Genomic DNA, 27,400 nt, shown 5'->3' with positions numbered 1-27,400 from the left:
AGCCATAGTGCTAAGATCATACCTCTTTTAAAGCACACTGTCTTTGGAATACAGACCTAGGTTCAAGAGGCAGCTGTCATTTACTGTGTGATCTTGAGCAAGACATTTAACATTTTTTTTTATCCTTCAGTTTCCTCATCTGTAAAATGAACACAACGATAAGCCCCTATTTTAGAGAACTGTTTGAAATGGTGAAATAAGATATCAGCAAATGGTGCTATGTCTTCCTCTATCGATAGAAATTTCTTTAAAAGCAGGAATCAGGTCATGTTCATTCTTAAATTCTTAACATTTGACAAAGTGCCTGGCACACTGTAGATTCTCCAGAATTGTGGAATAAATTAATGATCAGTGGAATTAAAGAGGTAGTTGAAGATGCTACTAGGGTATACAAATTTTTTTTCCTAAATTAGAATTACAGCGAAGAAAGAGCAAGGCTTGGGAATGCTCACAATCAATTGTGCAGGAAAGAAAGTCTGCTTTGGTAAAAACATAAAAAGATTGTTTCTTCAAGGAAATAAGGTACACACAGAAACATTAAAAACTGAGAACCATTACAATGGCAGGCAAAATAGACATGGACATTGTATTCATGGAACTTACAGTCGGATACATTGTCCTATCAAATACCCAATGCATAACAATTACCACATTTACAGAGTTTCGGACTTTTTGTCTAACTCTCTCAGTAGAATAAACTTTGAGAAGAGCAGTTTCCTATTTAACTTTGAATCTCTAGCACCCAATAGTGTTTAATACACAGCTAGAGCTCAATATGGAAAAGTTTAGGAAATTAATGACGTGGCACAGAAGGAAGCGAAGCAACTAGTAGCTCTAGTGGAACTAGAAAATTACATTCTCAGAGTTACTTTCCACAACTCAAGCAGCGGAGAACTCACTCCCCTAGAGGAGCAAGCTCCTCTTCCCAGGTTCCTGGGATTCTCACCCCACGATCGGCTGGGAAACAGGAGCGAGGCACGTAACAAAAAGAAACCTTCTTTGGATTTCAGCGATTCCAGAACCTGGCCTGATGAAGCATCCACAGGCCTAACTACGTTAATATAACTTAAACTTCCTCCACAACCTTGAGGTACCACACCAAAACCTATTTAACCCATTCGGTGTGGGTAGGGGCGAGGCCCCGCCCCCGATTCCAAATTAGCCAATCCAAACTGCCAGAATCGGTAGCGCGGTGTCTTCTGGGATATGTAGTCTTCCGAGGCCAGGCTTTCTCCCAGCTTATGACTTCAGTTCCCGGCGGCCAGCGGGCCCCAAGGTCGGCCCTCTTTCTGGGGGCGCACCACGGAGCAAACCAGTGGGCGGGTCCTCGCCCCTCCTAGACGTGGCCAGAACCTGGGCTGTTGGTGCGGGCCGGCGATTCCCACGTGGTTCGGTGACTCGCGGTTGCAGGCTCCGGTCCTCTCTAACTTCACCGGCCTGTGGGCCTGCTGCCTGCAGAGATGCCGAAGATCAAGGCAGGGGCGAGCGGCCGGTGCCGCCAGCGGCAACAACAACGCCGGGAGCTGAAGAGCGTAGGAGGTGGGGACAGCCGGGAGGGAGCTGGGGTCAGTCGGGTTGGGTCTTCCGGCAGGACCGAACCCGGGGCGAGGACGGAGTTCTGGGCCGGGACAGTGAGACCAGGCGTGGCCCGTGCTCTGGGAGCCGCGCAAGTCCCGGGTTTCCCGGAGCGCGGGCCGCAGGCCCGGCGCGCAGCCTCTGGCTTCCTGTCCAGCAGAAGGGGTGAACTGAAACTGTCATCCCGGCTCTAAGCATGACGTTTGGTGGCTCTCGTTGGCGCACATACTTTAACCCAACTATCCTGCTTTCTTCTCTGGGATGGTCCAATATTTGATTTTAGTTGGGATATTAAGGCTAGTTCATGTTTTCTTCCAGGACTCATGTTCAACACGGGGATTGGGCAGCACGTTTTGAAAAATCCTCTCATTGTGAACAGCATTATCGATAAGGTGGGTGTGGAAGAGGAGAGGGAGAGAGTTATTGGGTTACTGATTTTATTCTTAGGAATATCTAAGCACAGAAAGGATGCCTGGCACAAAATAGATGCTGTATAAATACTTGTTGAATGAATTGAGGAACTGTGTAGGATTCACAAACTGTCTTCAATATGATTTGCTTCCTTCTGTGGGTCTCGGTTTCTCCTAGCTCCAAATTCTTTTATCTTTCTGTAGATTATTTACTTCTTAGCTTAACATTTCTACTTGTTCGATTCCAGATTATTAGTTTATTCCCAATCACTTTTTCTAGGCACCATCTATCACTGTTAGTTTTTATTTACTCCAGACCCTAAAATTATGTCTAAACAGACACTTTTGGAACTTTGTTCCCCAGAGAAACCTATATGGTATAAGCCAATGCCACATATAAACTCTTTGGAGTATTCTTCCTGTATGGGTCTATTGATGTTCTCTTATTGTTTTGGATGATTGGGTGCTAGGACAAGAAACACAGATGGTGCAAATTACTTTCAGGATTGCAAAGGAAGCATCCTGGAGCTGTAGAAAGAACATTACATAGGTAATCTCGACTTAGTGTCGTTTACAGAATGAGAGTTGGCCTAGCTTTTTAACCTTTTTGGCTCATGGATTCCTTTGAGCATCTGATGAAAGCTATGAACTGCAGCTGTGTGCATACAGACACCAAGTTTTGTGTAAAATTTCTGGATACTCCTGCATCCCTGAAACCATACATGGATGTAGAATTGAGAAATACTGGTACAACGTGTTATGGTTCTCAGGCAAGGTCATCATTTTGACCTTTCCAGTTTGAACTTGGTGATAACAGAGTTGATAACAGGATGCTGTTGGAATCACTTCAAAGGTAGAAAGCAGAATGCAACTCTCAGAAAGAACTGCTATTCCTGCTTTTCTTACTCCTAACTATTGCCCCAAGTTAGGAGAGGTGTTAGATTTCCACTTGCACCTAATGTTAATGAGATAATTTTGTTAAGCACATAGATCATGAAGGAATCTTCTAAAAAGGGAGTCAGGATAAGATCTAACTGAGCACTTTTGAGTAAAGATATTCAGATGTAAATTAAATTATTACAGATGTTCCTGTAAAGCTAAAGTGGTTGTGCTTGCTTGTAGGCTGCCTTAAGACCAACTGATGTGGTGCTGGAAGTTGGACCTGGAACTGGCAATATGACTGTAAAGTTGCTAGAAAAGGCGAAAAAGGTAAAAAGAGGATTTTGGTATCCTCTTGTTTGGTATCAGAAATTACTATGTGAGCAAGCTCAGGTGGCTTACAGATCTATTTAATTAATTGCTCCTTTGCTAGAAACTATCTTAGAAAATATGAGCGAACTGGGTGAAGGGGGTCAAAAGGTACCAACTTCCAGTTATAAAACAAGTAAGCCGTGGGATGTAATGGACATGATGGTGACTATAGTTAACAGTACTGTGTAGTATATTTGAAAGTTGCTAAAGAGAGTAAAAATTCTCATCACAAGAAAATAAAATTGTAATTATGTGGTCATGAATGTTACATATACCTAATCATTATGTTGTACACATGAAACTAATGTAATGTTATATGTCAATTGTATCTCAGTTTTTAAAAATGGATTAAAAGAAAAAGAAAATATGGGGTATATCAATCAGGAAAACAAACCACATTGGATATTTCAGTACAGGGAATTTAATATAGGGAATTGGTTACATGGTTACTAGAGGACTAAGAGAAAAAATGGGAACACTGAGGTAACCCAATAGTAGTAATTACAGAGAGCAGCTACCACCTCTAGGCTCAGGGGAACAAAGCACAGCAATTGGAGTTATTGGACCTTAGGACTTTGGAGGAGATCTAGCACAGGCCTCTGAGATTAGGGTGTCACCTGGCCACTGATGGTACCTTCTTTGTCTCTTGGCTTACCTAGTTCCAGTTAAATTAGACCACTGTTGTGTCTTCTGGTGGAAGTAGACAACACATTTTAAAGAACTTATCTGAAGAGAGCTCAATGAAGAGACCATTGACAAAATGTGGGAATGTTAAGGGAACCAGTAAACATTAGTGAAAAACCTAGGGAATAGCAACAGCAGGAAATAGTTACTATCCAAAGACCTCAAGGGGTAAGAGGAGGGAAGTGTGTTACCGGAGCCCAGTAAGAGCAGGAGCCATCGAACAGGGGCCACTCATAGCAGAACACAGCCGCTGCCAAAACCTTGTGCAAGGCACGGCCAGACGTTAGGAAATACTCAATGTTGCCCCTTGCACCAGTAATGCCTTTCATCAGGCCGTTGCCTTTCAGTAGCCAATCCCAACCAGAAGTCAAAGGGCAACAGAGCTGAACTGTAGGACCCTACAGGCACAGAGAAAGCTGGAGAATGGACCTGGGAGCTAAACAGACTAAACGGCACATATATCTACTCTGTAGATGTGGTCTTCCTGGAAGTCAGTAAAACCTCAGCTTATATTGAAATAAAATTAAAATTTTAGCCTATCTGGCATCCCTTTTCATTTACTTGAGAAGTTATCTGTGCTGTATGTTCTGGATCTCAGTAGATGAGAGAAGTGATATACTCATTCCAGGAGCAGTTGCTTTGTGTGCTTCTAAGAACATTTACTACAAAGACATATTGTGTATTTTTTTCGTCATCAGTTGAGTTACAAAGCGTGGAGCCATATGACCACAATACTTCTGTCAATTATTTGGGTAGAAAGCTCACATAGTCCGGTTGTCTACTTTTCTGGGTGGTGTTTTTGTTGTTGTTCCCTTAACCCCATTCCCACATTTTGTAAATACTCTCTTCATTAAATTCTCTTAAATAAGTTCTTTAAAATATGCTGGTAGAGTACAGTTGAAGGAATATTGATGGTAGAATTGGGAAAAGGAGTTTAATTCATTTAAATCATGTAAGAGTTTCCATTGAGATAACAGGAAAAGATTTATACTCCATAATTAACCTAAAAAAATTTTTTTTTTAAATTTAGGTAATAGCCTGTGAACTTGACCTAAGGCTAGTAGCTGAACTTCACAAAAGAGTTCAGGGCACGTGAGTATACATAATAGAATTAAAGTGCATTTCAATCTCATGAAACAATATTCTTTTTAATTGCTTTTCTTTTCTTATTATCAGGCCTCTGGCCAGCAAACTTCAAGTAATGGTGGGTGATGTGTTGAAAACAGATTTGCCATTTTTTGATGCTTGTGTGGCAAATTTGCCTTATCAGGTGTGTTTTCAAAATGTAGGGAACATTATATATACTAAATTGTTTTCTGGTGTGTCTTTCCCAGAACTAACTAGTTAATTCTCTTACAGATCTCTTCTCCTTTTGTCTTCAAGCTGTTGCTGCACCGACCTTTTTTCAGGTTTGTGACAAGAAGAGCAAAGTTACTGCCAAATCTTAGGAAAATTGACAGTTTAGGCCATGAACACAGACAGCCAAAGATTAAGGTTAATTCAGTTGAAAAACTACTGGAGAATTTGTTTTGTAGAAAATACCAATTTGTGTGCTGCTTTCTCTCTCTCTTTCTCTCTCTTTCTTTTTCAATTGCCAGAGTTACTTGGGGGAGGTGTGGTCTAAGTCCTGCTCCTGGGACCAGGTGGCCTTTCCCTATTTTCTCATGCTCTTGCCATTAGCCCAGGTCAAACTTTTTATTACCTTATGTCTAGATTCTTACAGTGGCCTTCTAACTGGTTTCTAGTACAGTCTGTACCAGTAGTTTTCAAATCACAGGTCAAAAACTCCTTAGTAGTTATAAAATAGTGAGCCATGACTGTCATTTTTTAAAATTTTATTTATTTATTTTTGGCTGCGTTGGGTCTTCGTTGCTGCATGTGGACTTTCTCTAATTGTGGCGAGCGGGGGCCACTCTTCGTTGTGGTGCGAGTACCTCTCATTGCGGTGGTTTCTCTTGTTGAGGAGCACAGGCTCTGGACACGCAGGCTCAGCGGCCATGACTCACGGGCCCAGTTGCTCCATGGCATGTGGGATCTTCCCGGACCAGGGCTCGAACCCATTTCCCCTGTATTGGCAGGCGGACTCTTAACCACTGCGCCACTAGGGAAGCCCCATGACTGTCATTTAGAAAAAAATGACATGGAATAGAATATATCAGAGGGCATTCAGTGCATGTCATCAAGGTGATCATAGTTTCATGAAACTTTTTGTTTGAGTTCCCTAAACATATATATAGAGAGAGATTTGTGGCAGGTGTTGCAACGTCAAACGTACTTCTTAGTGTTTCTTATTGTCAAAAAAGTTTGAAAGTCAAATCCCAGCTTTGAAGATGCTCTTCTCCTGTTCAGGAGCTTCCCCCTTGCTTGCTGAATAAAAAGTCCACTTTCCTTAACCTGTTAAACCAGGAGGACACTGATGTCACAATCTGCCTCCGCTCTTCCACAGGGATGTTTACCACCCCATGAATACAGTTCGGCTACTGAACCAATTTTGTTCGTTTGGGTTTTGTTTTTTAAAATGTTTATTTATTTATTTGGCTGTGTCGGGTCCTAGTTGAGGCACGTGGGCTCTTTCGTTGTGGCACCTGGGCACCAGAGCGTGCAGGCTTAGTAGTGTTGCCCTGTGGCATAGTGGGATCTTAGTGCCCCAGCCAGGGATCGAATCTGCGTCCCCTGCATTGAAAGGCAGAGTCTTAACCACTGGACCACCAGGGAAGTCCCTGGGTTTTGTTTTCCTAGAGGGGCTTATGGACTAGTGCTGATCTGAAATACTTTCTCATCTGATCATTGAGTGCTTACATTTGCAAGGGGTTGGAGCTACGGCCATTACACAATGAAAAACAAAGGCAGCTGGATCATTTTGTGGTAATAAAGCTCAGGTTGAAAGTGTTCTCCTCCCTTCTGGCCAGCTGGACTAATTATTAACCCCAGATACTGCTTTGCTCTATTTCCCACTTAAGAAAAGTCATTGCAGTTAAAATACATTTATAGTTGAAAATGACCTTGTTCCTTATTCCTTTCTGCTGTCTTTTCAGATGTGCTGTACTTATGTTTCAAAGAGAATTTGCTCTCCGACTGGTTGCAAAACCTGGGGATAAGTTATACTGCAGACTGTCAATTAATACACAGCTATTAGCACGTGTGGACCATCTAATGAAAGTACGTGACTGTTGTTGAAATAATGTGGCTTAACTCATCCTTGAGCATCTAGCTGTGCCTTCTGGGAGGAAAGCATATTTGATTACTATTTAAAGTTGTTTTTGAGAGGACTCCTTAAACATTTTCTGATTAATAGGTTGGAAAGAATAACTTCAGACCACCGCCCAAGGTGGAATCCAGTGTCGTAAGGATAGAACCTAAGAATCCACCACCACCTATCAATTTTCAGGTGAGGTTAAAATAACTAGGTCATTCAGTAAAGAGAAAAAAAGTCCAACCTGGAAGATGTGTGTCTGTAGCAGCAGAAAGGTAACGAGTCCACCTAAATGTCTAAACAGGAGAGTGTTAATTATGATACATCCCTGTGATGGAGTAGATGTAATTGTTTGACACAAGATAGTTGTTGAGGACCTCAAGAGCATGGGAAATGTTTGCAAAAGGTAAAAAGATTAGAATGCCATTGCAATTTGCTGAAGATTATAGCTATGGAAAACACGTATCTATTTGAATAAGACATGGAAAACAAGATAAAATGAAAATAGTTGTGTTAAATAGTATGAGTAACACTTTTTAATCAAAATTCTAATTTCTGCCATTTAAAAAGAGAAGAAAGCCAGATGATGTGATGTAAAACCTTACTGCAATCACATGGTATAAAAACGTGATTGCTTATGTGGTCAGTAACTGGTGGCAGTGGAGTGGTTGTCAGTTATTCCTGCAAGGTTTACTTAGGTGTATTGTACAGGCTATATTCTAAATCATGTCTGTTTTGAGTTTTTTGAAAATGATACTTTGATTTAAATAAATGCCATGTTCTTTGTTCAGATGTGGAACAAATATGTATTTTTCTTCTATTTTTAAAATTGAGGGTAAAATATTCAGTGAGGTGCACAGAAGTGTGAAAATCAAGTATGCATCTTACTTTTGCATATGTGTGCCAGCCAGATCAAGATATAGAACATTTTCATCACTCCAGATATAGAACATTTTCATCACTACATCACTCCTTTCATTTTTATATATTAACACAAAATAATACCTAGTAGGTATAGGCAGGTTTAATATTCTGTAAGAAAATATCCATCTACTGTTTCAGGAATGGGATGGCCTAGTAAGGATCACCTTTGTTAGGAAAAACAAGACACTGTCTGCTGCATTTAAGTAAGTATTTTACTAATTTATGATATATGAGGGATCAGTGCTTCAGATACTGTGCTAAGTGCTAGAATTTGGTCCTTTTTCCTGAACAGATACCCTAAAGCATAAACATGATCCATGTCCAGACACATTATTATCTTTTTAATTTTTTTTTTTTTTTGGCGGTACGCGGGCCTCTCACTGTTGTGGCCTCTCCCGTTGCGGAGCACAGGCTCTGGACGCACAGGCTCAGCGGCCATGGCTCACGGGCCCAGCCGCCCCGCAGCATGTGGGATCTTCCCGGACCGGGGCACGAACCCGTGTCCCCTGCATTGGCAGGCAGACTCTCAACCACTGCGCCACCAGGGAAGCCCTATCTTTTTAATTTTGTACTTGGTGAGGCAGGAGAACTTAATGAAGAAAAGTTCCTGGACTTGGGAATTAGATCAGGTTTTTGTTTGCAAAATGGGAAATAACCAAAAACTGACCACACATCCTGCCTAGTTTTTCCTTGGAAAGATGAGGTGATGATGCACCCCGTCCACATTTTTAAAAGATTTATGGCATTTTAACTTGGAAAAATATAACAGCAATTTGGGGCCCAAGGTCAAAAGAAAGGTGAAAGCCACAATGAAAAAAAAAATGTTTGTAGATGATGTTTTGTGGAGTCTAGAACTTCTTTAAGAATGTGAGAGATGTTTATCAGGACTTACTTTTTAAATATTAGTAGTTGCGATTATTTCAGAAGTTTAAATATTCAACACCTTTTTTAGTTCCTTAATTTCGCCATATGGAACATAAATTTAATCTTATAATAAACTTAAAGGAAATTATTTATAATCTGACTTGGGAATAATAGTGATATCATGTCTTTATGTAATACAGGTCAAGTGCAGTGCAACAGCTACTGGAAAAAAACTACAGAATTCACTGTTCGGTCCATAATATCGTAAGCAGAAAATGTTTCTGTTGTTTCAATAATTTGTTCTGTTTTAAAATGTCCCTCTATTTCCTATTCTGTTTCATATATCATTACAAGATTCTTAATTTTGAACATTCCATAGGATCCTTAAAAGACAGTATGTCATGTCTAACTAGCACTAGAACTTGAATTCTAACAGGTCAGTGCTGCTATGTATTTTGCAGAACATATCTGAACACCCTTGAATACTCCACTCCATCCTCTTTTACTGACGGTTTTTTTTTTTTTGCCATAAAAAGATTCAGTTGAATCATAATTTTCTCAAAGTTTTAAGCTTGTGTAACTTACTCAGCGTAAAATAATTGTGTACCATTTGCTAGCCTTTGAATTGTGGCCGTCCCTTCTTGCTTGTTGCTTACGTAGCAATTACAAATTTAAAGTTACTATTTTCTCAGTGACTTTTTTTTAATACCCAGAAATTGAAATAATTAGAACAAAGTATGAGATAAATAGCAGATTTCTGGTTGTGAACCTCATGTCTCTGTATTATATTATCTGTGCAACATTTTCTTTAACTAGTTGTGTGTGTGAGCACACAGACATATCCATATATATAATGACTGTGATGTTTGATAACTTTTTAGTTCTTTCAAGCTAATTAAATGGAGCGGACAGATAAAAGCAAATTTCTTTTGTATTTTTTTACTCAGATCTTACATGGTTTAATGTACCACATTGCTACCTCCATTTTATGAATAAAGTCATTGTACATCTACCTACGTAGGAAATATTATGCTGGATTAAGACAAATTTTTAGATGAAAGATGTAAAGTATGAAATATTTTCAAGGGTTGGAGAGGCCATCTATGAGAAAAACTTAACTAGCTGGTAAAATGAAATTTGTACCAAGAATATGTTACTTTTAAAGAAGTAACAATTGCTGTAAAATTTATTTTATAGCTTTAATTATTTTATGTGTTATGAAGTACTTTGTGATGCCTGAAACAACTATTTCAGAATTTCTAAGAAGAAAAAGGGCAATATACATGATTTAACTCATTCAAGGTCTTCTGTGTATTTGGTATATGCTAAAAAATCAACCACTTAACTAATGAGAGATCCAAGTCTTAATCTGCACAAACAGGCTTTCCAAATATCATGAACAGATAAGGTGACTGTTTATGACTTACTGAACTAAAAAAAAAAAAAAAAAAAAAAAAAAAGAGTCAAAGTGACTTCATTAAAGATATGTTGTTCATTTATTCTGAATCTTATATTGATAGATAATACCAGAAGATTTCAGCATAGCAGATAAAATACAGCAAATCCTAACCAGCACAGGTTTTAGTGACAAGCGGGCCCGTTCCATGGACATAGATGATTTCATTAGGTAACTACATTTTCCTTTTCCTACATTTTTACATATCTTTACTGTGACACCTTCAGATTTAGAAATTTAAAGGCTTTTAAGTGGTATAAGGTGCTACCTGGGAGTTATTGCATAGCACTTCCATGGTATGGAATAGTATTTGGTGTAGAAGACGGAGGCTAGTTAGCTGCAGCAGAATGAACACTTTCTGTAAGAACAGTGGTGGAGAACAGTCCGAGCCTGGAGATAACCTCTGTGGCAATGTGTGTGGTGGTGTGCATGCTCCTCCCCTCTAGCCTCCTCCCCCAACTCCCATTCACAGTTAGTCTTAACAGTTTGTCTCTTCAAAGTAGCCTGTAAGGTAAAAGAATCATAATATATATAGTTGGGTCTTTTTTTTTTATTGAGAATAGCTTTTAAGTATGAAATGATATTAGTTACAGTCATATCTGGTTATCATTTCTAACTGGTTCAGTAACTTATTTTGTGGACTGAGGCAAGTTCCACACACCTGAAGCAAAAGAAGGGTGTCATAATTAACTGGGCAATATAGACCGAAATTTGTTTTCCTTGGATTAAGCAAGTAAGTCTTAGCAAAGCAGAGTAAGGCGTCAAATTACCCAGGTAATTATTAACCTGTATTCATTGTTTTTAATCACTAACACTCTGATTTCCTAACTAATAAACCATAATTTTTTTCCTGTTTATCCAATTCATTTTTAAAGCTTCCATGGTCTAGAGGCTGATAAAAAGAGGGTAGATTGTTATAAAAGTCATTGGTTTGACTTTTCTATGCTAGAAACATAGTTGTATGTAATTGAGACAAATGGAGCTTATATTTTATTGGCAGGCTAGCAGTACTACTGAGTCTTTATTAGATGTTAATCCTAGGAGTTGAACATTATTCATAAGTACCTATCTTCCTTTTTCAGATATCTTAACCCATCTCGATGGTTCTTATGGGCCATTCTGAAAATAATCTCAGGCAGGTCTAAGAAGAAATATTTCATCTTATTTTCCTTCATTCTTATTAATCTTCTTCAAGGTTACTAAACATGCAGTTTGCTAACTAGGATCTAATAAGTACACAGGTATCCAGAGAGAAGCAGTATTTAATTTGAAACTCAGTAACAGTGAACTCAGAGAGGAAGAATGGACACATGAGATTAGCCATTCATCTCTCTCCTGCCTCTAATTCCAAACAGCTTCACATCCACTTACCAGGTTGAAATGGAACAAGGGCCAGTGTCCTCTTAGGCCAGGGATAGTGTAGGTCTAAGATCATTTTAAATTCATCATGCCTTAAGACATACAGGCTATGACAGAAGAGGCACCAAAATGATGTGGTTTTAACCAATATATATCTCATAAATTTAGTTGAAGAATAAAGTTTCTTTACGGACTAGTGTTAGGAGTGGGTGGGCTTCACAGGTTTGCTGATGTATTTGTGTTTTAGAATTCATGGTATAGGGACTATGTATGCACTGTTACTTGCTACAAACTAGCATTTCAATACCATCCCATCTTGGTTTCTTTTTTCAGATTGCTACATGGATTCAATGCAGAAGGTATCCATTTTTCTTAGGTATCTGCAGAAGAGAAGTTTCCAAACTCAACAAAGTAGAATTATATATTCTTAATAATTTGAGAAGATGAACTATGCTTGGACACTATGTGCTTGACTATTTTTGATTTACTACTGTTGTCACCATTTATTACTCTGAATTTTTAAGGAAGTAAGTCAATTCTAACTATACAGGTTTCTTTTTTTGGTTTTGGTTTGATTTTAATATGCAACATAGGGCAGGGTCCAATTTATACATGATACTCTTCAAGTTTAAGAGCCGCAGACACGCACAACTTTACACTTAAAAGTTATTTCTAACAGTGTATTATATAAAGATGTTACACTAATATTTTCTATGTTATATATTACTGTGAGAACCTTTTTTTAGGATTTTAGTTCTTTAGGCCTTTGTTCTTCAAGTCATAAGAAAGTTAAAATATGCTTAATTTAGTCACATATTCCCCATACCATTTCTTCTTGTTATTCATGTGTACAGTAAAGCAATTGTTTCCTAAAATGTTATTTTGCTTCTCTCATTCTTTCTCTGTTTATCCTGTATAATTTCTATCACTGCGTACCCCTTTAGCAATCCTGCAGCATAATAGGCTAGGGTTCTAGGTAAGCCTGAGTCTGCTACTGCCACCACATGGTGCCAGGCATATTACTTCTAGGCATTCTTACTTGTAAATGAGGATGCTCAACTAGAATGAAAGGAACTATAAGATTGTATGTTTTTTCTTGGGGAGATAGTCATAGATTTAAAATTTCAAAGGGTTTTATAAATCAACACTGGCTTTAAAGTTAAAATCCAAATTTTAACAGAGGTACACTGAGTGAACCTAGAAGGAAAAGATAGGTTGTTTGCATAAACAGATTTTTTAGAAATCTGGCTTCAAAGTGATATATTAAAACATTCCTATATAACTAAAATAATGTATATTTTTAGTTAATTATTAATAGGGATATCAGCTTTCAAGTCTGAGAAAGTAAATGTTTAATCCAGATCCAAAAAATTTAAGTTATTCTTTAAATAATAACTGCACAAAGCCACTTTTGTTACATAAATACTACATAATTAAGAGTAGGTTTTTTTAATCTCACAAAACTACTTAATTAGCATAGTTCACTTGTACCATCTCTATCCTTAAAGGAAAATTTAAATTTAAGATTTAATTCAGCTTTCCCTCTTATTTCCCTGTCCTCCTATGGACTGCTGAGTTTCAGTCCCTTTTATAACCTTCAGATTTCTCTATCTGTAAAACTGAGGGAATGGATTATACTACCAAGATCTTTTCTGGTACTGATTTTTAATATACCTTGAATACTAATCAGAATGAAGCCATTATAGTATAAGGCAGTACATTTCAAATTGAGGAGACCTTCCAGAGATAGTACCCTTCTAATTTAAATAATAAATTAAGACTTATCTGTTGTGCTTTAAAATGAGTAAATTCACATATCTCTATGTCCTTTGAAGATCATTCCATAGATTTAATAATAAGCACACTGAAAATCTACACTTGTTCTAGATTTCAAGTTTACAGAGGAGCTTTTCACCATGGTGTTAGGATTTCCCACGGCGGCCTTCTGTGTTCTGTGGACAGTGAAGTAGGGAATCTGGCTCATGTGACTCTATTCATAGCTTCCCATTAGCTCATATGAATGAGCTGGTAGTTCCCTAGAGTAAATCAAAACAAGACACCCTTGGGAGACTTTTTTGTTGTTAACGTACTCCTAGACACTATCCTGGGAACTGAGGGAAAACTCCTAGAGAGATATATAAATCTAACAAAATATTTACATGAAAAGTGGCCAGTTTTCTTCCTTGGAATAGCAATCTGTAAAAATAAGTGCCACCATTTAAAAAGCAGCATGCCCTAGATGAACTGATTGGTGAGAATTTAGTGATTCTTATCAAATAATGGTGAAACATCATACATTAGGTAATGGGTGGAGCTTGGGTCAGATGTGCCTTTCAAGGCAAAGTCATCTCTTTCTTAGCTTAAATTCTTTTTCAAGCGACTTATGTACTGTCTATTCTTGGCTTAAACGAACAGTTCTATTATGGACTACTTTCAATGTACATATTCATGCATCAGAAGCCAATTTCCTTTAACAGTACCATTTAAAAGGTTCATTTTGGGGTGCTAATGGACACTTCAACTTAAGTAATGGTATTGGTAAAGATCAAATTGCACTATTAGTCTTGTTAATACCACACTGGAACACACACTGCATATATATGTATTATCCTAAGATAAAACTCTTTTCAGAATTTCATTACTTTTTATTATACACCAACTAGTTTATATTTTAGTTCTTTACAAAGAAAATGCTAAGAAAATTATAACCACATGTTATATGGTTTTAAAATCATAATTCCAGATTTTTTTACATATAAGATGGAATGGTCCAGCAGCTATGTCCACTGTCACAGACTTTAGTTCCATTCATTGATATGGCACATCCTGCAAATCTAGTCACACACAAAAAATGTCTCAATTACAGTAAAAATGTACACACAATAAAGGTAATTTACAATGACAAATAAGGAATGTAATTTATCTTGGCTGTGCTTCAGAAATTTAGGGTCAGTAGCCTTAGTCAAGGCACAAAGCAGGAAGAGGTGAGCACAGCTGTTTCTAGAAGTGGGCAAGGTATGTACAATCACTGATGAGGTATGCATGCACGCAAAGGATTTAAAACTGCTCAGTCTTGCTATGAAAATTGAACTGAGTTAAAAGGAAATGCTGTGGCTTCCCCCTACTATTCACCTCTGGATCAAGTCCACAATCTTACTTCATCGTACAGAAAATAAAATTGGCAAGGATCTTCAAAAGTAAATCACTATGTGGGTAAATGAAACAAAATGCTTCACTATTCCCAAACCTTGGTTGTGCCTCCTGGACTAGAAGCATCTTGTAGACAAAGGAGTGTTTCACAAAATTGAAATGTCATTCAGGTTGAAGGGACAAGACATTTTCCACAGACACTTAAAATTTCAAACTTTCGAATGGCCCTTACAGCTGAACCATTGTATGTTACAGTAGCGAGGGTTCTGGGAATCCTTTAGCAGCAAGTGCTGATTTAAAGGGCACGGGGTCTCTTCGGGTTGATTTGCTTGCTGGCCTGTTCTTCCTCTTGTAGAGCTGCACGAAAAGACTTCACTTTATCTTGGAAAAAGAAAAGAACAAGGAAATAAGTTTTGCATTACATGCAAGGCAGCACACAACTTTATGGGTCCTATCAAATCAGCTCTCTTAATTAACTCAGGATTTTTCCTTCTTTGTTGTCCAGAAACTCATAACAGTGCTCAACTATAGCAACAGACTCATTAGATCCCTGGAAATACTTGTGGGTTTTTTTTGTTATCTTCAACAGATTTCTGTTCTATTTGGCACATTTTACAGCATTCAATTTTAATTTATTTGAATTCCTTTTTGCAGTGTAAAGAGGCTATATATGTGTGTAAAGTAGACATTTCTTCTCTCAATATTAGAAAATGTCTATTCCCAATTCCTATTTTACCTTTTTAAGCTATGAAATTTTAAGATTATTTGAGTTTTTAAGAAGACATGTCATTTTTTCCTTATCAGGGATTGCAAAAGGGCATGATGGGGAAGGGAAATTACAGGACATACATTTCTTGGCCTTAAAATTCTGTCCTACTATCGTGTACTGATTCAGTCACTTAAGAGTAAGAAATACGTAAGTAAAAATTGGAGGAGGCAAATAATAGCTGTGTGAAGATGAGAAATCTTTCTATAACAGTGGTTCTCAATTTGGGAGTGATTTTCGCTCCCCTCCCGGGGACATTTGATAACATCTACAGACATTTTTGATTGTCACATTGGGGTGGTACTACTGTCATCTAGTCAGTAGAGACCAGCGATATTTGTAAGCATCGCACAATGCACGAGACAGCACCTTCCAACAGTTTCCCAACTTAAAATGTGCAAAGATTATGGCTTTCAGAAAAAAGGAGAGATATAAAGTTGGTATCTCAATTTCTTTCCCCTCTTCCTAAGTAAAACGATGTTGAAAAAGTTGACTTTTCTGAAATTTAGAAAGGAATTTAAGGGGACTTCCCCAGTGGTCCAGTGGCTAAGAATCTGGCTTCCAATGCAGGGGACACGGGTTAGATCTCTGGTTGGGGAACTAAGATCCCACATGCCATAGGGCAACTAAGCCTGCACCGCAACTAGAGAGAAGCCCGCATGCCGCAATGAAGACCCAGCACAGCCAAAAATAATAAAAAATAAGAAAGGAATTTAAGGACTTCTGGATTTGATGCCTGGTAATACAAGATAATAGCTCTCAAACTTCTTATGTTAATAACAAAATTATCTCTGGATGGTAAAAAAAATTTTTTCTAAGGAAGGACTGAATAATATCTAGGTAGTAATTTCCTCAAAGTTTGCTTGCTTATACATGAATCCTGAGAAAATTAAGGAAAGGAACTAAGTTGAAAGCTACATCTTACAAAGAAAAAAAATTAGGATGCATTGTGATCTGTCTTCTGAATAAAATGCATACCGAAAAAGCTGCTTGTGCATTATGACAGATTAGAAAAATGATCAAAACACTTTAAATCAAGGCTTGAATATGAAGAACATGAAAAACAGCAAATTTTAGAAACCCTACATCTGCACAAACAATTCTAAATTGGCAAAACGGTCACTGCTGACTCTATAAGATATGATTTCAAATCTTTACAAAGAACCTAGTTTAAAAAATTTGAAGCAGCTTGTTTGATGCTAAAAACTAGCAACTTCAGTCTGGTTTCATGTTGCACTGCATGCACACACAAAGAAACCTACTTGCATATAAATGAAGATAGCTAATTTGCCAAAACCTAAGAAAGCACATACAATACATGCTTATCTGAAGCTGCAGAGATAAGCTAATTAAAAAGCCAAGAAAGAAGCCATGGCATGTAGGTAAACCACATGCCTCCCTTCATAAGCAAAGTAGAAAGAGTTGTTTTGAAACCTTCCCTTTCATTTTTTAAAACAAGTGTTCAAAGGAAAAACATGACAATATGCACAGAAAGGAGATGCACATAGGAGGCTATAGAAAGATGACCCGTAATAGACCTAAACCAAGAAAAATAATTCTGAAAAGCATCGGCCCACCAAACTAAAACTCTGAATGGGTATACAAAATTTACAAACTTGTTAAAATATATTGTCCCTCTTTAATCATAAGATGTCTTTTCCTTCTCCAAAGACTAAAAAAAAAGATGACTAGAGAGCACTTGAAATGATTTTTCATGTTTCATTTTTAGAAAAATCAGAATGGTTCGTTGGTCTTCAATACCTCTAGAAAGATGTTAAATGTACCCATAATTTTCACTTCAGATATCTTCTTGCAATATGAAATCGTCCCACTAATTACATACAAATATTAGGCAGATTTCAAACACTAAAATGAAAAAAGAATTACCCCGCAGCTCAGTTAAAATGTCTATTTTTTGCTCAAGAATAGCTTCAAGTTGTGTAGCATATGAATCTACATCATAGTCTACTTCTTCAGTCATCTCTAGGAGAGCCTTTTCATCTTCTAACCATCGAATAGATTCCTGAAATGACCAAGAAAAAAAAAATCCAATGAGGCTATTTATAAGACAGAAACCAATTAATAAATTTCATGTTAATCAAACATACTCAAGATAGTATTCTCTAAAATATTAATAACCATAAAACATCTTTATTATAGAGTAAAACTAAGAAATATTTCCTTAAATTTGAACACAAACACCACTGTGACAGGCCAAGTAAGATGACTTCATTTTCCTATTATTACTCTACTTTGGGGTATGGGGGAGGGAATGAATCAGACAGACACACACACACACAGACACACACACACACACATCAATGAGCATAGTAAATCTCAAACTTCAACAGCTGTCCCTAAAACAGAGAGACAACGGGTGTAATAATAAAGTTACTGATCAATCTGATGAGGCCTATGGGAGCCCAGAACTTGTAAATCATCTGGAATTAACATATCTATTTGGGGCCTCACAGTGGTTGAGCCAAGAGGTAATCCTAAATTCTACACACTAGCTCTTCAATATTATCGACTGTAAGGGAACACTGGATAGCCCTATTTTTTTTTGGCCGCACTGTGTGGCTTGCAGAATCTAAGCTCCCTGACCAGGTATTGAACCTGCGCCCTCCACAGTGAAAGCGCAGAGTCCTAACCACTGGACTGCCAGGGAATTCCCAGGATAGCCCGTTTTAGAAGAGTCAAATGAACCACTAAACAGTAGCTACTTACTACTATTCATAAATGCTTCAAGGAAACCATTCCTTTTTTAAAAAAATAATTAGTTATGTTTGGCTACTTCGGGTCTTCGTTGCTGTGTGCGGGCTTTCTCTAGTTGCAGGGAGCAGGGGCTACTCTTCATTGCAGGGCCCAGGCTTCTCATTGCGGTGGCTTCTCTTGTTGCAGAGCATGGGCTCTAGGTGCGCGGGCTTCAGTAGTTGCAGCACACAGGCTCAGTAGTTGTGGCGCATACCTCATTGTAACAAGGCATTCACAAGTCTACTGCTGGATTCCAAGACAATTCAATTGTGCTGCACACACAACTGTTCTATAAATGTACCAATTTAGTTCTGACACATCAAGTATAAATTTGAGTTTGAAAGCCTCACCTGACTGAGTTTTATGGGTGTCCATATTGTTCTAACAATTTTCTTAAATTACAAGTGTCCTTTTTTGATTTAATCTAAATACCTAGGCCTCTGAAGAGATTTCCATAATATGGATTTGACTAAAACTGTAACAGTTTTTTTAAAAATTTTTTTTTTAAAACTGTAACAGTTTTAATCAATGTATACGCTATTCTGAAGTTATAAACAGTTCTCTTATGTTTTTGAGACCTTCATCCAAGTGCTTGAATGGCGAGAGCTGAGGAATGTTAATGTCTGTTTACAGATAAATAAAGATTTCTTCAACATCAGAGAAGGAATATAGGTTAACAGGACAAAGGATTTATATACTGTGGGAAGGGGGTGGGGGGCAACCTGACTGTACAGTCTCCATAAATATGTTCAAAATTATCTTCACTTCCTCAAAGGTATCACCCTCCAGAATATTTCCTTTTTTTAAAAAAATAAATTTATTTTATTTTAATTTTTGGCTGCGTTGGGTGTTCGTTGCTACATGCATGGGTAAGCAGGGGCTACTCCTTGTTGCAGTGCGTGGGCTTCTCATTGCAGTGGCTTCTCCTGTTGGCGAGCACGGGCTCTATTTGTGCAGGCTCAGTAGTTGTGGCACGTGGGCTCAGTAGTTGTGGCTCACGGGCTCTAGAGTGCAGGCTCAGTAGTTGTGGTGCATGGGGCTTAGTTGCTCCACGGCATGTGGGATCTTCCCAGACAGGGCTCAAACCCGTGTCCCCTGCATTGGCAGGCGTTTTCTTAACCACTGCGCCACCAGCGCAGTCCCCAGAATATTTTCTTGTTTATAAAAAGGGAGAGGGGAGGATCGTATGGTAAAAGGTTTTTTTAAATAGGTTTAACACACAATGGGATAAATACCTAAGGAGTTACTGCTATAGGAAGGGATATAATACCCCTCAGTCATCTGCCACTGACAGCTCAGTCAGTACAGTAACTCTCCTGAAACACTCCTCCTTTTCTACAAAGACTGACTCTTCCTCAATTGTTCTGATACCCTTTAGAAGAGTTTTTCCTACTGCTGTCAAACAAACTGGCCTACCATGAAGAAAGGGACTAGTGGAGGGTAGAAGTTCAACTCCTCTATAAACGGACAACTGACAAAAGCAAATGAAGTGGGAGAACAGAAGAAATAAAGTAGATCTTTCCATCACAGTTGCAAAGAAAGTTTGTTTGTAGTGATCATTCATTCTATTCAAAACGTACTGTGTCATATGCCCTACAAATACACATATACTTACACATAAACAAGTATTATTTTTAGATTAGTGTGATACTCAAAGAATTACAAAAGTTGGTAGTTAATTTTTCTAGAGAAACATTTGATTAAAGATTCTGTCTTACTTTACCTGGAAGACTGCCCTGTGATCTTCTACAACTTGTTCTTCCATTTCTACCATTTGTGAGACAGCTTCGTGGAAAGTAAACAATTGTGGAGAAACCTCTTCTTCCTTAAAATAAAAATAGTTTAAAAATTATGACATAAGTTTATATTTTAAATGTTATAATAAAAAAGTAGTTTTTCTGTGTCATCTACAAAAATGCAACTTAGAAATTGAGGATGCTTGAATATTAAAGACAACTAAAACAAAACATGAAAGGCAAAGCCACAATTTCTTTTTATGGGTCAAAAATATTTAACATAACACTCAGTAAGACAAACTTAAACACATCAGTAAGAGACAGTTTTCACTTATCCCAAGCTTTACTGCAGAATTACTGTAAAAAAAGCAATCTCTTTTGGAGTGCAACTTTTCAGAAATACATTTATCACAGGCTAGAAATATACTGTAAAATAAGCAATCTCTTTTGGAGTGCAACTTTTCAGAAATACATTTATCACAGGCTAGAAATATACTGAAATATTTCCTCAGTGTTGTTTACTTTCCCTAACAATTTAATTCACATATATGTCTTAAATTTCTTTTCACTAGAAGAGAGACGTAAACATAGTATCTTTCATGACTGTGACTATCAAATTGGTATTCTGAAGGATTCAACTCTTACTAAATTTTAATTTCTGAATTGCATTCTACAATTTACTTACTGGTTTTTACAGAAATTTTAATGGACAATTCACAACTTTATCAACAAAAACTCACATATGTATATGCAACATATATTTTGGTCCTACATCAAGTCAAACTTCTCTGGCCTTGCTTTCTTTTTTGAGCTTCCTTCCCAACTCTAACATCTAATGATTTATTTCCTCAAAATGTGGCTGTAGTGATTGAGAAGTACCCTTAAAATTGTTTTATAAAATGTCAGTAGGAAAAGCAACATTTTTCAAATAAAATACACAATTCTAAATATATGTATTTTCGTTAAATTAAATATTATAAGTAGACTTTGACTTATTTGACTCTTTCATCAATAAGCTGCCATCCCTAAAAGTTTATATAATCAAGTTGGCTGAAGAATTTTTTATTTTTTCTTTGGGAAAATAGCCATCTGCTTTTAATCAGGACATGCAGGCATGATTCTCTCATATTCTCTGTCCTTCTGGTAAACACACAGTCAACCACCTTTACTCATTTTGTCTGCCCACTTCCCTGCCAAGCCAAGAACGTCCTGTCTTTTCTCTGCTTCAAGATATTATGCAAACTCCTATCACTTCCACGCAGCCCACTCAGAATACTTTTTGTCTATACAACTACTTATGGAATTCGAATGCACTTGGTTATCCTCTAGTTTGTCTACCTGTATTACTTTTATCTCCAGGGCATGTCCTGGACACTATCCCATTTTAATCTACCTTGTTAAAATTTAATATAGCAATAAGAATATGTACACATGCACCAATACTTAATTAAAGGCTAATGCTGAACCATCTCAAGACAGTTCCTTGGGGAAGGCAAAGTTGAAAGAAATCCACACTCTTTCATATATAAGGGAGGTTGCAAGAACCTATGATGTCATGCTTAAAGCCTCTGGATTAGTTCTGGTCACCTAGCCAACCTCTCCAAATTAAGGTCCTGCAAAGACCCAATAGATGCAAGAATAAAATGTGAGAGATCTGCTATAGGGAGTGCCTATCTTGTTCTGGTTTTCCATATCTCTGGAAGCACCGTATCTAGAAGCAATGCAGGGTTTGCTTTAAGGAATTTTTTTTTTTGCTTTAAGGATTTAAAAAGCAACTGCAGTCTCTTTCAAACGTTTTGGGGACAGGGGATAGACTAACGCCAGGATTTCATTTTTAGGTCTTTATCCTCTATGGTTCAAAGTTCAGAACTCTTATTTTATTTTATTTTTTAATTTTATTTCATTTTATTTTTTGCAGTACGCGGGCCTCTCACTGTTGTGGCCTCTCCCGTTGCGGAGCACAGGCTCCGGTCGTGCAGGCTCAGCGGCCATGGCTCACGGGCCCAGCCGCTCTGCGGCATGTGGGATCTTCCCGGACCGGGGCACGAACCCGTGTCCCCTGCATCGGCAGGCGGACTCTCAACCACTGTGCCACCAGGGAAGCCCAGAACTCTTATTTTAAACCAGGTTTCTTAACTTGGATACTAACAGACATTTTTGGGGGGAGGAGGAAGGCTGTCCCTGTGCATTGTATGATGTTTAGCATCATCCCTGGCCTCAACCCACTGGATGTTAGCAACACCATCCCACCTGTGACGACCAAAAATGTCTCCATACATTTTTCTCTGGAGAGGGGCCAAGTCACTCTTGGTTGAGAACTGCTGCATTGAGTCCTACTTTGTAGAGTATTTTGAAACATGATAACAAAAAGTAGGATATCCGTTTGTTTACTCTAGAATATTTTGGACTTTAAAATACCTGCTGGAAAGTATAAAAACATTAACTTAAGTTATACTGTTTCCAAAGAATATCTTATTGCAGCAAGCAATCAATTTAGCTGACCTAAGATTTCACTCTGGTATAAGTAAGACGCAGATTTCAATCCTGCTGGGCTTCAGTACTTACTACTTGTATGATCTTAGTCAAGTTAAAAACGGGGATAATTATAGTACCTACCACACTGAATTGTGAGGACTATACCAGATCATAAGATGCCTAGCAAATATATGTCATGAAGTAAGCAACTAATAAATGCTACCTTTATCATTATAAGAAAATGCCACTATAGGATTCTTAGTGGGAAAAGAATGATACAAAACTATATAGATTATACATTTAAAAAATGAAGTTAAATAACTATGTGAAAATGTGTTTGTGCTTTTTTGTTCTTTCTTTATACCTCATTGTCCTTATGCAGTGGGCACATATTATTATTTTTAAGTAACAGGGGAATCAAAATTTTAAATTTATGAAATGTCACCAAACATTCAAAAATACAGAAAGCAACCAGATTTAACAAATGTCAGATTTTTTCCATTTTTGATACAGTTCATGAATCCTTTTAATGCATGTGCATGTGTCCATAATCTTGTTTCTAAGCTTTATACATGTGATATATTGTATGTACAATTCTTAAACTTGTTTTTTCCCTGTATTACTTTAAAAATCCCCAAATTTTAACATCAGTATAAAATCTGGAAAAAAGAATAGTTAGATCAGGGGTCAGTGAACTTTAGTACATATTTTGGGGTTGTGAGCCATACAATCTTTGTCACCTCTGGTCTTAATGAGCAGGGCCATGTTTCAACAAAACTTTATTTGTAAAAACAGATGGCAGGCCCATAGGTTGTAGTTTGCTGATCCCTGATTTAGATGATAGTTTTCACTTATTCTGCTATGGATGAAATGACTTAGATAATTACAACTATATTATGTCACTTACATTTTGTTCACAAAGAAGTTTTAGATCATCCCTCTGAGGGGAACTCCCCACACCCCACTGTGCCTCTAAATCATCAATCTGATTTGGTGGATGGTGCATTATTGGACGGACATCACCAGCGGCAGTTGGATCCACAGTCAATTCTTTCACCCTATAAACACATAAGAGGTATCTATAATTAACAAAGATTCATGCAGAGGAACAAGAAATATCAACCTATTTAATATAAAAGCAATTCAATAAACATATTAATATTGATGATGTCAGCTTTCCAGATCAAATCTAACTGAAATCTGTTGAAATACTAAAGGTATGTTTAGCTGTGAAGCTTTAGGAATTTACTTAGGTATATAACTTTACAATTACTTCAAACATAATTACTGTGCATTACAAATTGAGAATCAACGAAGTATGCAGATTCAGTATTTCAAAATAAATAAGAGACACTTGTTGCAACTAAATTGCTGAATAGAAAAATGCTAACAGTGGCACTTAGATCAATAAATAAATCACAGTCAAAAATCAGGGTTTTTTTTGTTTTTTGGCTGCACCGTGTGTCACACGGGATCTCAGTTCCCTGACCAGGGATTGAACCTGCGCACCCTGCAGTGGAAGCGTGGAGTCTTAACCACTGGACCGCCAGGGAAGTCCCCCAAAATCAAAGAATTTAATACACTTTGCAGATTTGGTAGTTAGAAGGCTCAATTAAAATAGCTACATGTGAAATATTTCTAATCTATAAAGCTTATAAGCTGTAAAGTTCTATCATTAAAAAAAGTTTACCCCTTAAACTTCAATTTACATATCTGGGAGAGGGTACACTTTTTAAGTCAAGAGGAGCCTTGTGATTTCCTTGCAGACAGAAAGAATGTAAACTATTCATTTTAAATAAGACAGTTTATCCTTCAATGGTAAATATGCAAAGATGACATCATCCTTAAAAAGATGAGAGGGGAAAAGGAAGCCTGAATTCTAAATCATCAACATTTTAAAGCAAATTAATAAAGTAAATAAAAATGAAGATCATGCAGTATAACCACCACCTGCCAAACAAAATGAAAATGAAAAATAAAATGGCTCAGGACAAAAGTATATGCTATGAAAGTAAATGCTATAAAACATGTATACATAGCACAATCCAAAAGAAACTATTAAAATAAACATCTTATGTATAGAATGAAGTAGACCTGGTAATTGAAGGAGAAAAGTCGTCATACTCATAAGAAGGAGAGAGATCAGGGCGACTGCCACTACCCTGTGAGAAGGGAATGTCTGATGGACTAATTCCAAACTCCTTTACTCTGCAGCACCAAAACAGCAACAAATTAAAAGAAAATGCTCTTGTAAAGACAGCAATGCACATTTCAAATTTGCATTTAGTACTCAGTTTAATTTGTTTAGAAAAGGATCAACGTTGTTATGACAATATATTTACACTATCTTAAAAATAATCAATGTGAAGAGGCTTTTGAACCCCTCTGTTCTATTGACTCCCTACTACATAGTCCTTCCTTTTCTCATGATCTTTCTAGAAGTTTAACGAGTCCATCACCTAAATTTGAAATGCCCTGTATTTAGCTACATGACCACTCATGTCTAATTTCCTTGTGTAGTCAATACCATGAATATTTTATTAGCATTAATGAGTCCTCAACACTCTTGCAGTCTTTTCAAACAGGACACAAGAGAATTAAGTCCTAATGGCATACACCATTTATAATTAATTAACTTCTTTCCTATGCACCTAGAATGGTATTAGCTATAAAGCAATCCTCGAACAAACTGAGAAAACAGTCACTCAGATAATTTCCTGTGTTTGGAGATTCAGGTGACGAACAATGGTGAAAAAAATCCTTTAGCAATGGAATTTAAATTGCTTTTGCTAATGTCTCTAACAGTTATACTTAACTAAATCATGGCTTTTATGATCCAATTTTTGTGACTCCCTATGTCCTCTTTAGGCCAATCCCATTTCATAACAGTAGGCAATATTTATTAATTACTTCCTATGTATCAGATATTATGATTAATATTTTTTAGACATTATATTATTTAATCATTACGACAATATTGTGATATTATTATCACCACTTTACAGATGAGAAATAGGTTCAGAGCAATAAAGTATCTTACCCAAGTTCATTCAATGAGAATGTGGCATAACTGAGGTTCAAACCTAGCTGTGAGTACGAACCTTATGTTTAAACACTTCAATATACTAACCATATTCTCTGTTTTTCTCATTACTTCTCTTAGGTTGAACTAAATGAAATTACTATTGTTATACATCAAAGATAGTCACATAGATCAAACTAATAATTTCTTTTATTTAGAATCTTTCTTTGACCTATTGGTAATATCTACTCTGAAAGGTTGAATACCAGATTCCTTTGCCTTTATCCTTTTGGAAAGCTTATTTACACACGTGCTGACAAACCTAAATTTCTAATACTGACTTAATAACTCTTTTTACTCCCAACCCCATTACTTATTCTTTCAGAATCTCCTAATTTAGATACCTATTAGCCCCTAATCACACATTTTTCCTCTATTCAAAGCTCTCTTGCCCAACCTAAACTATTCTATACGCAGGAATTATATTCCTCAAATGAGCTATCAAATGAGGTTGAAAATCTTTATTCCTAGAGATATGGAAATAAAAGACAGAATTATTTGTCCTAGATGGTTAGTAATGGTTGCAAATGAATCACATTACGTGATAATAAATTAAAATATTTTACTTGGACCTAAATGAACTAGAGGAATAACCAGATAAAGCATTTTCACATTAGGGGGATTCCTTTGCAGCCAGAAGTCTGAAGACATGGAGGGTTTTAATTCTACAACACGGCAATCATTTTACTACACTAAGCTGTTCCTCATCTCTCCCGTGAACAATTCTGAAACAAGAAGCATTTTAAATTAATGAAAAAAACCCCACAATACCAAAAATGTTCACTACAAAGAATGATTAAAAGTACTATAGGGGCTTCCCTGGTGGCACAGTGGTTGGGAGTCCGCCTGCTGATGCAGGGGACGCGGGTTCATGCCCTGGTCTGGGAAGATCCCACATGCTGCGGAGCGGCTGGGCCCATGAGCCATGCCACTGAGACTGCGCGTCCAGAGCCTTTGCTCCGCAACGGGAGAGGCCACAACAGTGAGAGGCCCGCGTACCGCACCAAAAAAAAAAAAAAAAAAAAAAAAAGTACTATAAAGGTTCATAGCTAGAATCTTATAATTCAAAGTTTAAAGGGTATTAAATTTAAAAATAAAGTTCAATTATTTTTAAAAGTTATTATTTTTAATATCTTTACAAAAGGTCAATAAGTTTATACTTTCCAACAGTTTTTACTGATGATTTTTAAAAATCTCTTTAGTTGAAGCAAAAGCAAAATACCAAAGAACAAAGCGTATGATCTCATTTATGTGAAGTTCAAATACAGCTACCTATATTGTTCAGGGATACATTCATAGGTAGTAAAACTATTTTTAAAAAGAGAGAAAGAAAATTGAGAAATTTATTCCACAAAAGTCAGGACAATGGCTACCTTGGGGTAGAAATTAATGGATTTAGGCATGTTATTCAGGATTCGTGATTAGAAAGGGACACATGGGGAATTTTCTGGGGGACTGGAAATGTTTTATTTGTTGGTCTGATGACAGGAATTTTCACTTTGTAAATATTCATTAAATTATTCACTTGTGTTTTGGGTACTTTTCTGTATGCATATGTATTTCATACTTTAATGAAAGATTAAAAATAAAATTTCCATAGTGATTAAAACAAAAAAATAGTACAAATACTCATGTTTAGCAAAATTAAGAGATTCTCCACACTAGAAATGGAATACAAAGAGGAATTTTATCTCTAGGTTAAAATCACAAATGCAATATGT

At 37.1% G+C, this 27,400-nt stretch overlaps 2 protein-coding genes across 5 annotated transcripts in view; one reads left to right on the top strand and one right to left on the bottom strand.

Annotated features, from left to right (window-relative positions):
- Nucleotides 1-1,260: 1,260 nt before the first annotated feature.
- On the top strand, nt 1,261-12,721 carry DIMT1 (DIM1 rRNA methyltransferase and ribosome maturation factor). Of its 2 annotated transcripts, XM_022596830.3 has the most exons (12): nt 1,265-1,539; nt 1,894-1,967; nt 3,108-3,194; nt 4,951-5,012; nt 5,097-5,190; nt 5,280-5,329; nt 6,956-7,079; nt 7,216-7,308; nt 8,176-8,240; nt 9,102-9,165; nt 10,422-10,528; nt 12,050-12,714. In XM_022596830.3, exons 1-12 carry the CDS (start codon nt 1,461-1,463, stop codon nt 12,090-12,092), a joined length of 942 nt encoding a protein of 313 aa, XP_022452538.1. In that variant the 5' UTR covers nt 1,265-1,460; the 3' UTR covers nt 12,093-12,714. The 2 variants fall into 2 exon arrangements, with proteins under 2 accessions (XP_089765023.1, XP_022452538.1); XM_089908897.1 differs by lacking the exon at nt 10,422-10,528 and having other exon boundaries at nt 1,261-1,539; nt 12,050-12,721.
- KIF2A (kinesin family member 2A) overlaps nt 11,979-27,400 on the bottom strand; it is a 70,649-nt gene continuing 55,227 nt past the window's right edge. For 2 of the 3 annotated variants that reach the window (XM_022596798.2, XM_022596807.2), the window contains exons 17-20: nt 23,505-23,655; nt 20,110-20,211; nt 17,520-17,655; nt 11,979-15,247 (exon numbers count right to left, since the gene is read on the bottom strand). In XM_022596798.2, the coding sequence (XP_022452506.1) occupies nt 15,162-15,247; nt 17,520-17,655; nt 20,110-20,211; nt 23,505-23,655 (475 nt within the window). In that variant the 3' untranslated portion in view covers nt 11,979-15,161. Of the gene's footprint in view, nt 15,248-17,519; nt 17,656-20,109; nt 20,212-23,504; nt 23,656-24,691; nt 24,806-27,400 lie in introns of all 3 variants that reach the window. The other variant, XM_022596781.2, reaches the window with a different exon arrangement.

This window comes from Delphinapterus leucas, chromosome 3 (genome assembly GCF_059928025.1).
Source record: "Delphinapterus leucas isolate spDelLeu-1000000601 "Yukka" chromosome 3, BTC_Dleu_Yukka2, whole genome shotgun sequence".
Lineage (NCBI taxonomy): Eukaryota > Metazoa > Chordata > Mammalia > Artiodactyla > Monodontidae > Delphinapterus > Delphinapterus leucas.
This window is presented reverse-complemented; position numbering and strand designations above follow the sequence as displayed.

Coding starts and splice junctions, on each gene's coding strand:
- DIMT1 (XM_022596830.3), top strand. CDS start 1,461: ATGCCGAAGATCAAGGCAGGGGCGAGCGGCCGGTGCCGCCAGCGGCAA. Junction 8,241..9,101: donor ACACTGTCTGCTGCATTTAA/GTAAGTATTTTA, acceptor TATGTAATACAG/GTCAAGTGCAGTGCAACAGC. Junction 9,166..10,421: donor ACTGTTCGGTCCATAATATC/GTAAGCAGAAAA, acceptor TTATATTGATAG/ATAATACCAGAAGATTTCAG.